The sequence below is a fragment of the Perognathus longimembris genome, chromosome 2 (genome assembly GCF_023159225.1).
Source record: "Perognathus longimembris pacificus isolate PPM17 chromosome 2, ASM2315922v1, whole genome shotgun sequence".
Taxonomy (NCBI): domain Eukaryota; kingdom Metazoa; phylum Chordata; class Mammalia; order Rodentia; family Heteromyidae; genus Perognathus; species Perognathus longimembris.
The window spans coordinates 25,339,597-25,356,076 of NC_063162.1; the positions used below are offsets into that span (position 1 = coordinate 25,339,597).

A 16,480-nucleotide genomic window follows, 5' to 3' on the forward strand; every position below is an offset into this window, starting at 1 on the left:
TTCAAACTCTAGGATTGGGAGGAGAGGGGTGCTGGAGATAATAAGAGATAAATAGTTCTTTCCAATCTAGTAAGTAAAATAGTTATCCATCTTTACAAGTCTTTTGGATTCCCATTAATGTCTTTTATTGACTCAATCTGTCCTGTCACTGTCTTACCTTACTAAGTAGGTATAAATTTCCTGTGTGCAGATAAGAACTATATTTCAGGTTTTCCTGTCATCCCTCCTCCCAGCAAAAAAAGAAGGGGAGAAAGGAGCATCATGGATGAGCTACCGGCTTTGTTCCCAGGTTGTAGGAGGTACATGTGTCTGGTAGGTTTTGTTCTTTTCATACTGAGGTTTTTAAGGCTCTGATATGGGATATTTGGTAGGCAATTTGGACACACAGGCAAAAGCTCATTAGTAGCTTCCTTGGACTGGGAGCCTGAACATTAATACTAACCTTTGTCCAGGTGTTATTAAATGGCCATGTTATAAGAACTTTACAACTGTAGTAATAAAACCACTTTTGGCTAGGTCTCTAAATTACCCCTCTTCTGATCTTACAATTTTTTTCTATTTTCTCCCAATAGGACCCAAGTTTACATTAACTTTAGCATTTGGGTATTTAATTCTATTACTATTTTTTTCATATTTAAGAACAAGTATTAGCCAGTTTTGCATTTTAAACAGCTAGTCTTTACCCTTTGTTTTATTCACTTTTCTTTCCTTGTTTTGGTAAAAGGTAATGAGGCTTGAACTCAAGGCTAGTAATGTTGTCCCTTAGCTTTTTTGCTCAAGGCTGGTATTGCTCTACCACTTAGGCCACAGTTCCACTTCCAGCTTTCTGGTGGTTAACTGGAGGTCAGTCTCATGGACTTTCTTGCCCCATCTGGCTTCTAACCATGACCCTCCTATCTCAGCCTCCTGTGTAGGATTTGAGATATGAGCTGCCCATGGCAAGCTAGTTAAATTCATTTTTCTCTTCTTTCTTTTTGGTGGTTGTAGGGCTTTAACTTTAGGCTTGCTGCTATCCCTGAGCTCTTCAGCTCAAGGCTACCGCTCTACCTCTTTGAGCCACACCACCACTTTGGTTTTATGGTAGTTAATTGGAGATAAGAATGTCATGGACTTTCCTGACCAGGCTGGCTTTGAACCATGATCCTCAGATCTCAGCTTCCTAAGTAGATAGGATGACAGGCGTGAACCACCAACACCTGGCTTTAAATTCATTATTCTAAGTAGCCTTAATAATTTTAGAGCCTAAATGAAGCGCTTGTACTTTTAGGCACTCCTAGGGATTCAGACATGTTTGTCCTAAAGACCATTGTCTCAACTCTACCAAAGGGAATATATTTATGTTTCAGTTTGGTAATTAGAGTTAGCATCATATTATGTCTCATACCTGACCAAATAAGATCTGTCCAAGAACAAAAATTCATTAGATGCTGAAATCACTTGTTTCAACAAAGAGATCCCTTGGTAATAGTGCAGTGAATTATTTATCAATCATAAATATTTGAACATTACCACTAAAGCCAGTAATATCACAGGGATTGGTAAATTGGAAGAAGAGCTATAAAAGAAAAGGGGGGGGGTGCAGGAAGCTGACTTGCAACTACCTGAATTTTCAGTTATCTCCTTAGTGAGAAATGGCCTGCATAACCTTGATCACTTTGTCTACTTTCTGTGCCATGCTTAATCCTGAAGGGTGTGGTAAGAGGATAAGATAATATCCATAAAAACTTTAAAAGGCACAATTTAAAATCTTGTTTCACAACCCTCTCTTTAATGGTTTTAATGGTTTACTCAATGATGTGGTATCAGATCAGGGGTTAGACTCAGCTGAACTCACCTACTTAGTCAATATCTCAGTGCTTAATTTCTTGAAGAAAAACATTCCTGTGGTTAATGTAAATGGTAGATGGTCATTGGTTATTTTACAGTAAAAGATAAATCAAATAGAGAATTTATGTTTCTGAGGGATGAAATGTCAAGCATAAGCACTAAGAAGTTGGGAGCCATATATTCAGGTACTGTCCCTGATACCTACTTCTTTATTACTGATAAGATTCTTTTTTTGTTTTTGTTGGCCAGTCCTGGGGCTTGGACTCAGGGCCTGAGCACTGTCCCTGGCTTCTTCCCGCTCAAGGCTAGCACTCTGCCACCTGAGCCACAGCACCACTTCTGGCCGTTTTCCATATATGTGGTGGGGAATCGAACCCAGGGCCTCATGTATACGAGGCAAGCGCTCTTGCCACTAGGCCACATCCCCAGCCCCGCTGATAAGATTCTTGATAATGACCAAAATATATCCTTCTTGACTGAATAAAACCAACAGTCATAATGAAGGATGTCTACACAGGAAATTAATCCTAGTAGTAAAGGCAGCTCCATCCAGCACTGGTGGCTCACACCTGTAACTAAGCAACTTTGGAGGAATGTGGTTTGAAGACTTCCTTCCCCAGTAACAAGCAAAAAGAAAACTGGAGATGTGACTCAAGAGGGCAGAGCAGCCTACCTCTTCAACTTGAGTTCTAACTCAGGGGGCAGGGAAGATATTTTCAGAACACAAAAGGGGAGAGAAGAACCTTGAGATGGAGTACAAAGTGGCTAATTTGGCTTGATTTTTAAAAATGAAAACATAAAATCCATCCTTAGTCCCCTTTCAAGTCAGTTACATTATCTGAAATGTTTGAAATGACAGGCTGCTGAAAGGTGGGGTGAATCCACTGACAGGATTTGTGCTCAACATTAGGAAGTGCTAGAATTCATTTATAAATGTACAAGTAAACAAATGTATGCAAGCATACACAAATGTATTAACTGATGCATGGTATTTGCAGGGGAAAAATCAAATTGTGTAGAAAAACAAACTCAGAGTCCAACAAAATAAATACCAGAAAAGTGGCACTTAAAAGGTGTGAGAAGGTCGAGGAGAAGGGAATATATGAATGGAGAGAAATGGGCAGGGAAGAGAATGTAGTCCTAATCTTCAATGCTTATCCTATGAAATTAAAATTGAAGGCGTGGGAGGGGAAAGAATTATGAAAAGGGCGACATTGATCAAGATGCATTGTACTTATAAACTAATTTGGTGAATGGTAACTCCTTTGTACAACTACTTAAAGATAATAAAAAGAATTACATTTAAGCCCAGCACCAGTGGCTCATGCTTTGTACACTCTGGTGGCTGAGATCTCAGGACTGTGGTTCAAAGCCAGGTGAGGCAAGAAAGTCCATGAGACTCCTATCTCCAATTAACCATCAAAAAGCAGAAAGCAGAGTTGTGGCTCAAGTAATAAAGCATCTGCCTAGAGTACAAAAGCTCAGGGAGTGCCCAGGCCCTGAATTTAAGCCCCAGAACAAACATACACACCTCTAACATTCAGAATTGAAATGAGGCCTAACAGCAAGTCTAAAACACTCACTTTACAAATTAAAAGGACAAATGACTTTTCTAGTATATAAAGTTGAAAGAGTATGCCTAATATTCTAGAAGTATTGGTCAATAAAGAATATGATGCTATCAACCTTCAAACTCAGAAAGCTCTCTCACATCTTAGGAAAATAATAGACCACTGAGACCCCAGCACCCCCCTCCATATCCCCTCCAGGACTTACAGTTTTTACACTTGCCTACTTTCTAAATTCTAGATGAACTCAAATAATTGTTTAAACTGAATATTCAAACCTTTTTCTACCCCAAATTAAGTTTTGAAAATATTTCTTTTCCATTAACCTTTAAGACAAAACAAGCCTATCTACTTACATATTATCAACTTTCCCACAAACAATGAAAAGTTCAACAACCTGCCAGTCCAATTTGATGGATAAAATTCTGTGTCACAGTGCCTACCTTGTGAAAACAAAGTGGACACTGATTATAACAATTACCTATTATGTTTTCACTGCTTTTAGCTATGTCATACAACCTATGCCAATGTTTGGAAGGAGAAATTCACAGCATGTTTGGAAGAATTCATAGGGGGAAAAAAACACCTCTAAAATTCAAAACAGGTCTTAAAACAGTTTCCATTTATTTATTCCTATACCAATCCAATTGTTTTTACATTTTCCTAATTCCCACATCTTTTAAGACATAAAGGCTCACTAATCACTAAATAGCAGAACCAGAGAAAAAAGTTCCAGTTTAAAAGAAGTCCTTTCTACCTGACTTATGAAGTGGTAGCTGCTATGTACAACACCTTAACAATAACAGTAAAATTTTAGAAGTTACGAGAAGTCCTGGGCTGGGAATGTGTCTTAGTGATAGAGTGCTTGCCTTGCATGCATGAAGCCCTGGGTTTGATTCCTCAGTACCACATAAACAGAAAAAGCCAGAAGTGGTACTGTAGCTCACGGGGTAGTGTTAGCCTTGAGTAAACCAAGCTCAGGGACAGTGCCCAGGTGCTCAGTTCACGCCCCAGGACTGGCAAAAAAAAAAAAAAAAGCCCAAACAACCAACCAAAAACAAACGAACAAAAATATAAGTCCTTTCTTTAAGAAGATCACAACAAAGAGTCAAATTTCAACAGGATCACTAAAACAAAATCAAATTCATTTATGAGATGCTATACCAGTTTAGTTAATACTGGCAGGAGATGACATACGAGTGAGCACATGAATGGAAGGGTGAGCAAATGCAGTTTATAGTAAATGTACTATATAGCATAAGTGAACAAGGAAAACCAATAAAGCCAAAAAGCACACCTAAAGTACCAACAGAATTTTGACTTCTTAAACATCTAACAAAAGACAGAAAGAGCAGAGCTTTTAATAACCAGTCTGTCTTAGGCAAAAAGTATTACCCAAGAAATAAGCTATACCAACAACCCACAATAATATATATAAATATATCTGCTTACATGAAATGACATCATAAGCATGAACACAAGCTTTCTGGAATATTCTGGACAAATTTATAATCTTTAGGAACTACAATTCGCTCTTCTAACCACTTTATCAAGAACCATGTTATAATTCAGAACTTCATTAGTTTAGTTCTAGTTTCCAAATAGCACAATATAAATTCAGATCAGTATCCTCTTAAGAATCAGAAGTACTGCTGGGTGCTGGTGGCTCACATGTTAATCCTAGCTACTCAGGAGGCTGAAATCTGAGGAATTAACCACCAGAAAAACCAATGCTGTGGTCCAAAGAGGTAGAGCGTTAACCTTGAGTGAAAAAACTCAGGGACAGCGACCAGGCTCTGAGTTCAAGCCCCATGACTAACAACAGCAAAAAGTCACAATTATGAAATTAGTCTTAACTAACTAATGTTATGTTTGTACTTATGCAAACAAAAATTAACAATTGTTTTTTGGTGGCAAGTAATTCCAACAAGAGGTCTTACTTGAATAAAACCATATAAAACTAAATTTCAACTAGGCCCTGGTAGCTACTCAGGAGGCTGACATCTAAGGATTAAGATTCAAAGCCAGCTTGGGCAGGAAAGTCCAAGAGACTCTTATCTTCAATTAACCACTAGAAAACTGAAAGTGGAGATGTGGCTCAAAGTGACAGAATGCTAGCCTTGAACAAATGAGCACAGAGACAACACCCATGTCCTGAGTTGAAGGCCTAAGACCGACCAAACAATAAATAAAAAACAAATATAGCTAGAACAGTGTATAATGAAAATGAACATATATATTGCTAAGCTGAAAAGATTTTTTTGAAATGATTTTTAAAAAATAAATATTTCATGAAGAAAACTAAGATAGTCCAGGGAAGAGTATCAAACAAATAGAAACAATGAGACTTAAGATAGTTTTGGAGTTGAATACCATACTCCACTTGAACCCTAATTTTGTAACAGTGACATCTACTAAATCAAAACGATTTCATTTGGAAAGATTTATCACAAAAAAACAACCAACTCTGATTGCCATGTGCATTTAACAGTGTATGTCTAACTCTTCTAAATGAGGGAGGAGGTAACAAGTTGGATAAGGAATGTACTCACTGCCTTGTGTATGAAACCCCTCTGTACCTCACTTTGACAATAAAGAAAATTTAAAAATACTAAAATCTTAAGTAGAAACAGAGTTAAAGCAGTTTTTCACAACAAAATTTATTAGAAGAATAGTGGTTTTGAAAGTCTAGCATCCAGTGAGAACTACCATACACAACATTACAGCTGGGAATGTTTCTCCAAAATGTCATGGTCAAATAATACAATGGAACCATTAAATCTTACACATGCACAAAATAACTAGTGCTTTTGACATACAATGCAAAAGGGGTTGGGGAACCACATGAATTAAAATTTTAAGTACTCATCACATACATTAAGACACAGCTTATTTTAGTCCAGTCAAAAATCAGAACTGCATTTAAAAATGTAGTGCAATCAAACCAAAAAACTTAATTTGTGATCATAAGTGCTCTACTACATAAACATTGATCATAGCAAGGAACAAAAAGTTCAAAAATCACACAGTACAAAAATCTGTAAATAAATATAAACTACAGTACAAGAGAAATATTAAATTATACAATTCCGTCAAACTGTAAACAGTATATTGAAATGAGGTCCATACGAGTTTAGGGGGTTCCTGTTTTGTTGCATGACACCTGAACTTATATAAATTTGATTTTCCTATCTTCAAAGGCTATAGTTTTATATATGAATATCATTCTACTGGATGTAAGATATCAAGTATTAAAGCAGAGGGGTAACCTATTTTGTTAACCACAGGTAGTACTGTAGAAAACAAAAAGGTTTTTAGAGCCTAGTGTTAACATCAGAAGAAACTTGTCACTGAGGTCTTTAAAGGCTATAAAATACACTGACATAATTGTCTCCTGATATTCAGGTTTAGACCTCTGCTAATTTTTTTTGACATTTTACATACTCATGTTAAAACACCAACTTTGGCAGAATCACTACTGATAAACTCAAAGCACTCCTGGCCCAATGGTTCTATCACAGTGGCCAGTGCACAGAATTCTCTGAAGACATTGCATAAACTAGAATGTAGAGGTCAGACACCCAAGGACCAGTGCTTGAATTTAGTAGTAGTTATGGTGAAGAAGCAAGAGCCACATTAAAAAGGAACTACATCTGTTAGTTTACAGACACAGTTAGGAATGTCTTTTAATTGTGCTGGCTATTAGTGGCATTTAAAAACTATATAGTGTAACCATGTGTGCATGTGCGTCTGTGTGCTGGCTATACATTTATGCACGTTTTAAAAAATACACTGTTAACAGGAACCCCCCATATTATCTGCTCAGTAGTAATAACTGAATATATAGAATGCCACTATAAGAGTGTGAGGCACCGTGTGCTGGAGAGTTATATGCAGCTTTAAAATCTGTTTGGCTGAGTTATATACCTGGATACCTGAAATGAGTTTTTTTTAAGTTGACATTCATCAAAGATGTGCTACCAGCACGTCAAAATAAAAGCAAAACAGAAAATTACAAGTCACTGTTAGGTTTAAGAATAGCATCTAAGTACCTGAATTGAGTGAGAAGAGTGTGTAAACTGTCCCTGAGGGTTTTTAAACAGTGTGTACAAGTGGGATTTCTAAAAAACATTAGTCTTATTTAACAGTGTGGACTGATAAAATACCAATGTCTGAGAGTTTAAAGTGGAGGTTATAAAGAATTATACGCAACTCTCCTAATGAATAGTTTATGCATTCTTTTCAAAGCAGCAACAAGCTGCTCTAAAGGATACATCCCATCAGAACAAGCAACAATGTGGGAGTCAGATAAAGGTTTCTATCTTAGTCTGGTTTTCTGACAGCACAGCCTATCAATATCCAATGACTATATCTTTCCTAGATCAGAATGTAACTAATTTTGACTAGCAATATAGGATTAGACTTTTAATCAAACACTTTGCTATTACATACTAAATTCCTTAAACTTACTAATGCTGGTAATACTAACCTAGTTAATTATCCCACCCACATTTAGAAATATACCCTTCCACAACTTAAAAACATTAAGATCCATTACAGTCCTCTGATGTAAAAAGCATGTCAGTGAATTAATATTAAAAATTTACAGTAAAAAGGCTTGAATTTCAGCCAAAGATTCTAAATACTGTTCATTCCCTGAAGACTTCAAAAAAGAGAATCCCTACCCATTTTCTTGGGGATTTATTTTTCTAAAATGGTACGATATGATTTTCCATTTGGGGTCATTTTTCCCTCACCTCTGAAATTCCAAATTCTTAAGCCTGAAATGCTTATTAATAAAATAGGAAAAATGAGGCAATCACTTAGAATTGTTAGACAGGTACAAAATGTTACTGGTTTCTTTGTTAAAATAAGATTTATAAAAAGGTGATTCAGACTCCATATTATGCAATATGCTTCATATTTTCAAATAATCATCCTAAGACTTACAGTACCTAAGACTCTGAAGATAAATTAAGACTTTAGTGTTGCAACAGAAAAAGTGCTGAATTATCCCTTATCTAGTACTTAAAAAATTTTGGGCAAGTGCTTTCCTAATGACAGTAAAGTTTACTATATAACCTTCCACCAAGCAGGAAAAAGTCACCTGGATGAAAGAAAATATTTTTAGGAGTGTAGCACCAGGTATTTACCAAATAGGAGTGGTCTCACTTATTCTGAGGGGTAAAAATATTCTAGATTGAAGTTCTATTTGGCTATTGACTGTTAAAAATCCCTGCTCTACTATGTCAGTGTCCTGTGTCCAGCTATGCCCGGCCCCCCACCCCCAATCCCCTTACACACACACTATCCGCTGAGAATCTAATCTCCAAAGAGATTTTAAAATTTATGTTTTCAGGACATACCTGAGAAAGGGTGCAATTATGCAGAACAAGGAACCCAAGACTGCACTAATACTGGTTACAGGTTCATAATTTTTTTTCTCAAGACAAATCTAAAAAGTTTAAGAGGTATGGATCCTTCAAATGTCTTACTGCTTTAGGGTTTTGTTTGTTTTTGGTATGTGTGTAGGGTCATTTCCAGTGTTAAAAGATCATCTTGAGCCTGTTCAATAACAGTTCAAGGAGTAAAGGGTTCATTTCCACATTCAAACAATAAAGATTAAATATTACGATTACAATATCTGCTACATCCAATAAATCTATAGTTAACTAAAAGTGCTTGCTTTACAGCTTTTATGGATATAGCTCTAAATGAACTGAAACCTTAAAATTTCCCCCAAATAGTTGCAGAATTTATGCTTTATTATTTTTCCAAGCTAACATTATTAATTAGCCTTGATTCTTTCTCAATGTAAAATATTTTTCTATCAAAAATGAAGATGGCCCAACTTTAGCACACTGTACTGTGATTAATTTTTACTTTAATAGAGGATAATCTTTAGCCTCTTCTCCAAAATCTATGTACTTGCCCATCCTAAATCCCATGCTTTTCTCCCAATCTCCTTTTATACTTCGGGCACACGGTTCATAGTGTTATGCTATGGAGTTAATGTTTGCTTCTCTAAAAGGTCACTTGTAACCTTTTATTTGGATTAAAGAGGAAAGAATTTCCTCAGTTTCCTTTCGGTCAGCATGTTCACAAATCTATTCATGTCTCAAGGGCAGAATCCAAAATCAACTAAAAACAAAGAGGTATCCATGTACCACAATTATACTTTTTTTCCCTTTCAGTAAAACAGATTGTAAAAAATTGCTACTAGTGGTCTCCTAAATAGACTGTTTGACTAAAGCCATCAAGCTCTTCATAAACACTGGCCTGCCCATAGTATTAATAAAGACCTAATTCTAATGGAAAGGGAACGTGGGAAAAATTTTGATACCTTCCTTTATGAAGGCCAAAATTTAACCTGTAACTTTCAATCTTCTATAAAGCATTAAGTGGGTCAATTTGATCTATCCATATTCTATGACCAATGACAGCAACCTGAATATATAGAAATGAGTAGTTCGTATGAAAACAACCTCAGGTATTTGGTTAAAGAATTACAAAATCAAAAGTGTGTGGTTTTAAATGAAACCTTGCAAGGTAATAGCTGTTAAATAAACTGACAACAACCTGTCGTGTATCTGCTGTAATGACTCAAAATACTTCAGCTTCCAACAATGAACTGACTCATTACTCGTTTTAAGAAAACAATAACGTAAATTCAAGCTTCACTATTGGGGTGGGGGTTGTCAATGAAATGAAGGAATCATGAAGACTATGCCATGAGTTTACATGGGGTAAGAGGAGAAACACAGCTTACTAGCAGCTCAAAGGCTGACATGTACTGCTTAATGACAGAAGGTAGTTATGATATAGGCCTTAACAGGTAGTTATGCTTAGTCAAATTTAGAGTTCTCTACAGAAAACTGGAATTAAACATCTCATTTTATCATTTATTGTTCTGCTATCTGATCCCGTATAACTCACATTACAGCTAAGGTAAAAAGGTTGGGGAATAAAAATGCCAATTAGTTGAGGTAATGGTTTTATGTAAGATAACCATAGTTCTAAAGCACTTCAATATTGTAAAACAAAAGTGTACCAAATAAAGCTAATACACACTTCACACTTGTTGAACTTGCTCACCAGAACCGACCAGTAATCAACTTCACATAAGGACCCCTACTATCACACAAAGCCTTACTCATATTCAAGATCTGCTGCAGCAAAGTTTTATCAAGCAACATCTAAATTTCAGAATAACAACAAACTTATATTTAAAAAGTATTATACATAAATATAAATTATTTTTCCTGAAAGAGAGACCTTGTCCTTCATGGTATTTGAGAAGCAGAAAAAGAGTCTATAGCTCATCACAAATATAACTCAGAGTCACTTGTAAGCCTACTGAACAAAGAAATGCAATACACTATATTAGGTCAACTTTGATGACTATAATGTCTCCGAAATAAGAAAGCTGATGATAAAGTACCAACTAGTTATCCTCCTCAGAATTATTTAGTGTTCTTGATTTTATAGTACTATAGCTTATCTACTCTACAATATCAATTGTCTCTCATTTAAAACGCAAGAATTTATTTTAAATATATTATTTCCTACAATTAGTTCAAATAATGTTATTTCAGTAATGTCATCATTTGTCCACCTACTGGAAAATGCCACAAACAAAGGCTTCTGTGACAGTCATGAACTACACTTTTCCATACCATAAAAATGGCCAACTGTTGTTTGGGCTACGCAAAACTCTGATTAGCAGACACTGAGCATGCGAATAGATCAATCTCTATTACAAATTTATAAAGATGTCCCCAAACAAGAATATCTATACTGAAAGTGCCAATACCGTATAGTGGCAAATCAAGAAAGAAATAAAATATTAAAAAATCACTGTGACACAAAGACTGACAGTCAGCCATGTGATGAGCCACCTCCAAGAAATACATGGTACGATGGAAATCTGAACACAAAATTTAACATTAAAAGTGCACCTGAATATTACAAACTAATTTTACAAAAACTACAATAAGGTAAAATATATATCTTTCTGAAATATTCAGCAGCTTTTGTTTTTTAAGGTTTTTTTTTTTTGAGAGGCTCATGAAATTTAAAAGGGACCACTAACCTAATTTCAACCATGCTTCACAAAACAATAATGGCTATTTTATATTGCAATTACAAATGTAATGCAATTAGTGCTTTAAAATAATCTACACCCAACAACAACAAAATAAAACAGAGAAAGAGAAAGAGACCTTTGGAGAAAATATGCTTATTCAAAAGCTTCTTGGAAAGGAAAATTTACCTGAATTATCAAGTCATGACTGAACTCAAGTGTAATGTTTAAAAGCTTCACAGACATGAATATTACAATCTTCAGGTCTCAGGACTTTTAATCTGAGAAAGTTTAGAGTTTGGTTTGTTTTTAAATTCACTTTCTAACCAAAACAAACAATAGAAATACTCAAATTTTCACTATTTACAACTCTCAGCCTACAATCTGAAATGACACAATACAAGTTCTCTTATTTAAACTGCAGCATTAAAGGGTAGGCACACCATTCTTCTGCTGCTCGATTGTCATCCACTGAAACACACATAGAAAATATTTATGTTAGTAAAATGATCACTCCGTGTCCACTACAATGACAAAATTTACATAACTCAACTCATACATCACTAAAGACTACCACATAGGATTAAACCTCTCTCAACAGTAAAATTCTACAAAGTTCATCTTTTAGGGCCAGATTTTTAAATGGGCCTTTAATGATTTCTTTTTGAGAGGTGGTAAAAGCAAGTACAAATAAACTTCTCAAAGAGCCTTTTTGCAGCAATTTTGAGTTAACGAATATTCCAAACATTATGCAAAAAGTTGCCATGGCTGGAAATGTCCTGAAAAATTGAGTGTGGAACAAAGGAAGTGTTCCTTCATAATCTTAGCCCTTTGCTTCCAGCAAACTTTCAACTTCCTTCAACTGCAGATGAAAAACATACTTTTCATTAAGTATTTTTATTGCAACTTCCAGCTAGGCTAGAAAATATTGCAGTTATACACTATTACTCAACCCAAACTGCTTTTTCTGTTGAGACTAAAAAGCTAAGGGGAAACAGGTTTAGTCACCCGCTGATTAAACTGCTATGCAAAATAACCAAATCAAAAGAGAAACCATGCCCAAACTGTGTCAAGAATGAGCAGTGCATGTATTTTAATAACAGCAATGGTGTGCCTAACCTTTGAACACACATGGAAAACTATCCTTAACCTAATTTAATTAATAGGTCCAAAGTTTCCAGGCAAGAATTTATGCCTTGGGAATACCTGTACTTACTACTTCTCCTCAAACTGTTAGTATCCATTTGAAATCACCAACTTTAATCTTAATCAACATGGCATGCTGGATTTTATGCTACACAGAAACAGCAAAGGTTTTTGGTTTTGGTTAAGCATTAGAAGGGCCTGACCACCATTCTCAGCAGATAGAAATACAGAATATACATGGTATGGATTTTGTTTTGCACAAGTAGTAATTTTAATTTGATCACAGAAATATTAAATTTATGGGCTTCACTTATCAGTTATTCTTGCAAAAACTGCAGAAACTAAAAATTTCAAACTTAATTACTATAATCTTAAAAGCCCATTTCAAAAAAGCTTAAATATTCCTTCAAGGAGTGCTTATACAAACATGATCTGAAAGGTCTTGATCCGTGTGCTAACCAACCATGAAAAGCAGCTAAATATCAGAAAAATAAGGATACCATAGAAAGAAAATTTCAGATAAACAAAATTAAGTAAAACCTTAAAATCCCTCCCAACCATGTACTAGTATTTAGATTACTTAAAAAAGAAACTCCAATAAACTAAGCTCCTGACTGAATTACATGAGAAGTGATATGCAACCTGAGTCATATTAGGATTCTGTTTTTTCTTGGGATTCTGTTCTTTTACTAAAAACTTAGATCCTTCATGAATGTAGATACTGGACAGACTACTGAGACTATAAAATCTAGGTATTCTTTTTGCTATACCACAATTATGTGTTTATGTATTTATTTCCCTATTTCTCTCATCCCCAATAAACAGATCTTGAATATCTTTCAACTAACTGCTGCAACAACATTCAGTTGTTAGCAAATAATCAATTCTGCAAAATGGCTGAAAAATACAAAGAAACAGTTGCTAAAACGAGGCATCCGCCATTATTTTATGTAATGTACCCTGACTGCTCCTGAGTAAGAAGGGAGCTCGTCCTTCATGAGATAAGGCTATGTCCTCACTTGGTGGTGAGACCAAATTCTACCCTTAGAAAATCTCAAATGAAATCACAGCAAAGGTAGTGTTCAAAGTAATTAACTGAAAACATTTCTGAAGGTAGTGTGTGCACATTTCCCACCTCCTTCCCCTCTGGGTGAGCACTATGTAGACTGCTAATTAAGCAAATTTAATAGTGAGAAGAAATTGTAATTATAAATGACCAAAATAAGTATTTATCACTGAATAACCAAATTTCTCAAATTCAAAGCTTCACTGTTCTTCTTCATATTTTCTTTAGTTTAATCCTTCAATTCCTTGAATTGTTGAAGAAAAAGTGTGAACAATTTTATAAGATGGCTTTCCAATTTGCAATGATAAAGCTCCTAGTTAAAACAGGTGATATCTGAAAGAGGCCTTTTTTTCTCCTCCTTTTTTTAAAGTAAAGGCAAACATAAAGGAATAAAGAAAGAAAAGCATGCAGGCTCTATAGGCAAGGAGTCCAACTTCCATGTATCTGTTCTCTGTGAGGTAACTCAATTCTCTTTTGTAGAGAAACATGCAAAAGGCCAAACAATATTCCGAGCCATACTGCACATGGAAATTTCAAAATACGCAACATTCAGAATGCACCTTTCACCTCTGCACACACAAGTCAATGCAAAATCTGCAAAGAAATGAGTGTCACAGTTAATGAAGTTAGGTACAAGCAATGACAGCTGAACAATGATGCAGTAGTGCTCACCCAGTTTGTACAGTAATTGGCACTCTACAGTATTCCTACTCATTTTTTGATTCATTTGCACTTTGTGCTGCCTCTCCCTGGGGATCTAATTCAATCTTTACAGAAACGTCTGGCCCCTCCGACCTCATTAATTTCATCTTTTTCTTTGGAGGGTTTTTCAAAGTGCCCAGCCTCTCCTTTACTTTGTACTCCAGTGTACTGTGGGGAATCCCATAAATACTCTGAGCTTTGGAAACACTCATTTTTCCACTCATAACCACCGAGATTGCTTCCTCCAGTATCTCACTGTTGTACTGTCTGTAACGCCCTCTTTTCTTCCGAGGCTGCTTGGAACCAGGGTCTCCTTCTTGATCCGATGTGGGATATGGCTGTCCAGAGGTAGACTGCTCAGCATCTGAGCCCCAAGAATCAGGTGCAGCATCTAACATGCTTTTTCTATTTTGTTTTGGAAGAATAGCCCTTAATTTTTTACTAAGCGCGCTCTCCGTTTGTGAACCCATTACCAAAGAGCTATAGCTGTACTGATCACCAGTGCGAGACTCCCAAGAAAGATCCATTCCTCGAACTTGTGGTATCTTTAAATCTACAGGAGATGAATGGCTCACATCCTTTTTTCCATCTTGTTTTGCTTGAAGTGCCATTTTTGGAAAGGCAGAGTTTTCTGCAAGAAAAGGAAGGTCACTGATGTTGCTGAGTGCACCATTTCCCCTGAACTTCATACGGTTGAGGTTGAATTCATAATGTGGTTTTGCCCAAGAGGCTTCCCTGGATAATATCAAGTGTTGTCCATGATTCTGTAATCCAGATGGGCCAAGGCTGGCAGCTGTGGACAATTGGTTTCTGCTTAGTAGTTCTTCACTAATCTGTAGGGATCGAGCCAGAGGAACTTTGAGTGATGTGGAGTGTCCAAAACCTTCCCTGGTTCCATCCTGTAAGCTTCTTGGAGGTACCCCATCACCACTCCGAAGTCCGTCTGGGCGGTACTGGCTGGGTCTCCCAGGTCGCCTAATTGGATGGAAGGAAACTGATGTGAGCAGGACTTGCACAGGTAGGGAGGGATGGGTGAGGGGACCACTCCTTTATTAGAAGGCCTTGCTTGGGTAACATCACTTTGTGTTATTTATTTTTTTATTTTCTCTAAAATTAAAAAAAATGGTCTCAGCAGTTAGTTTTAAAACGTGTTCACAAAAACGAAAAAGAAAAAAAACAGGACCTTTTTGGGCAAAGAAAAATTAAAACTGTTGGCTGGTCTCTGGTTGGGTTCACAAATTTTCGGAGAAAAAGTTTCGCGCAACTGTTTGAAAATAGCACCTTAATTATAAATTACAAAGTATTCATTAGTCTCCATAGATCTATACAGAATTATATTACCAATGTGACGTTACCACTAAACAAGTACAGTAATAAAAGAGTAAGCCAAATTATTTATTTTGATGCAATGTGTTCAACATTCATGACAACTATCTATAAAATGAACTATTTACAGTGATGGAACACATAGATAATATTCATTTATCACACAAACAAGTTCATGTTCAACATTAATAATAAAGTAACTCCAAATAACATTTCTTATATTGATTGAGCATGGCAACCAGTTCCATGGTGTGTATGGTTTGGAGGGTTAGGGGTCCAAACTTAAGAGAAATCACTTAGAGAACCCACAGCATTATAACTTACCACCATGTCTTCACTTTAATACATGACTGGTTTATATACAAAAGTATTATGATTCTTCAAAATAACATTTTCCACAAAATTATATTCTTTTAAGTTTTACTCAAAGTTATTGAAATTTTGAAATTTCAAGTGGATGATAGCTTTGAAATAATGTTAAAAGAGCCAACCTCTTACACAAAGTTAATTTGTTAAGGTTTTGATTTTTCAAAGAGAAATTTTATCAAACTTAAGATTTGTAATTAGGAAAGTATGACCAAGAGGGATGACTTTATTAATGAGGCCCCAAAGTGAAGTTTTTCAGAAACAGTGAAACCAGCTATGTTTTACAAAACTCTACAGAGTGTTATCATTAACAAAGAAAGATAGCACTGAATACTCAACTAGAAGATGGGCAGAATCTCTGGTACATTTGACTTCCATAAAACAAACCAAGCAGAA

General features: G+C 35.8%; 1 protein-coding gene across 17 annotated transcripts in view; it reads right to left on the reverse strand.

Annotated features, from left to right (window-relative positions):
- Positions 1–16,480, reverse strand: part of Lcor (ligand dependent nuclear receptor corepressor) — an 80,268-nt gene that overhangs the window by 7,569 nt on the left and 56,219 nt on the right. The window contains exon 7 of one of the 17 annotated variants that reach the window (XM_048338574.1): positions 6,031–15,367. The exons of the other annotated variants lie outside the window; for them this stretch is intronic. Coding sequence (XP_048194531.1) covers positions 14,398–15,367 — 970 coding nt within the window. The 3' untranslated portion in view covers positions 6,031–14,397. Of the gene's footprint in view, positions 1–6,030; positions 15,368–16,480 lie in introns of those variants that run through there. 17 annotated transcript variants of the gene reach the window in all.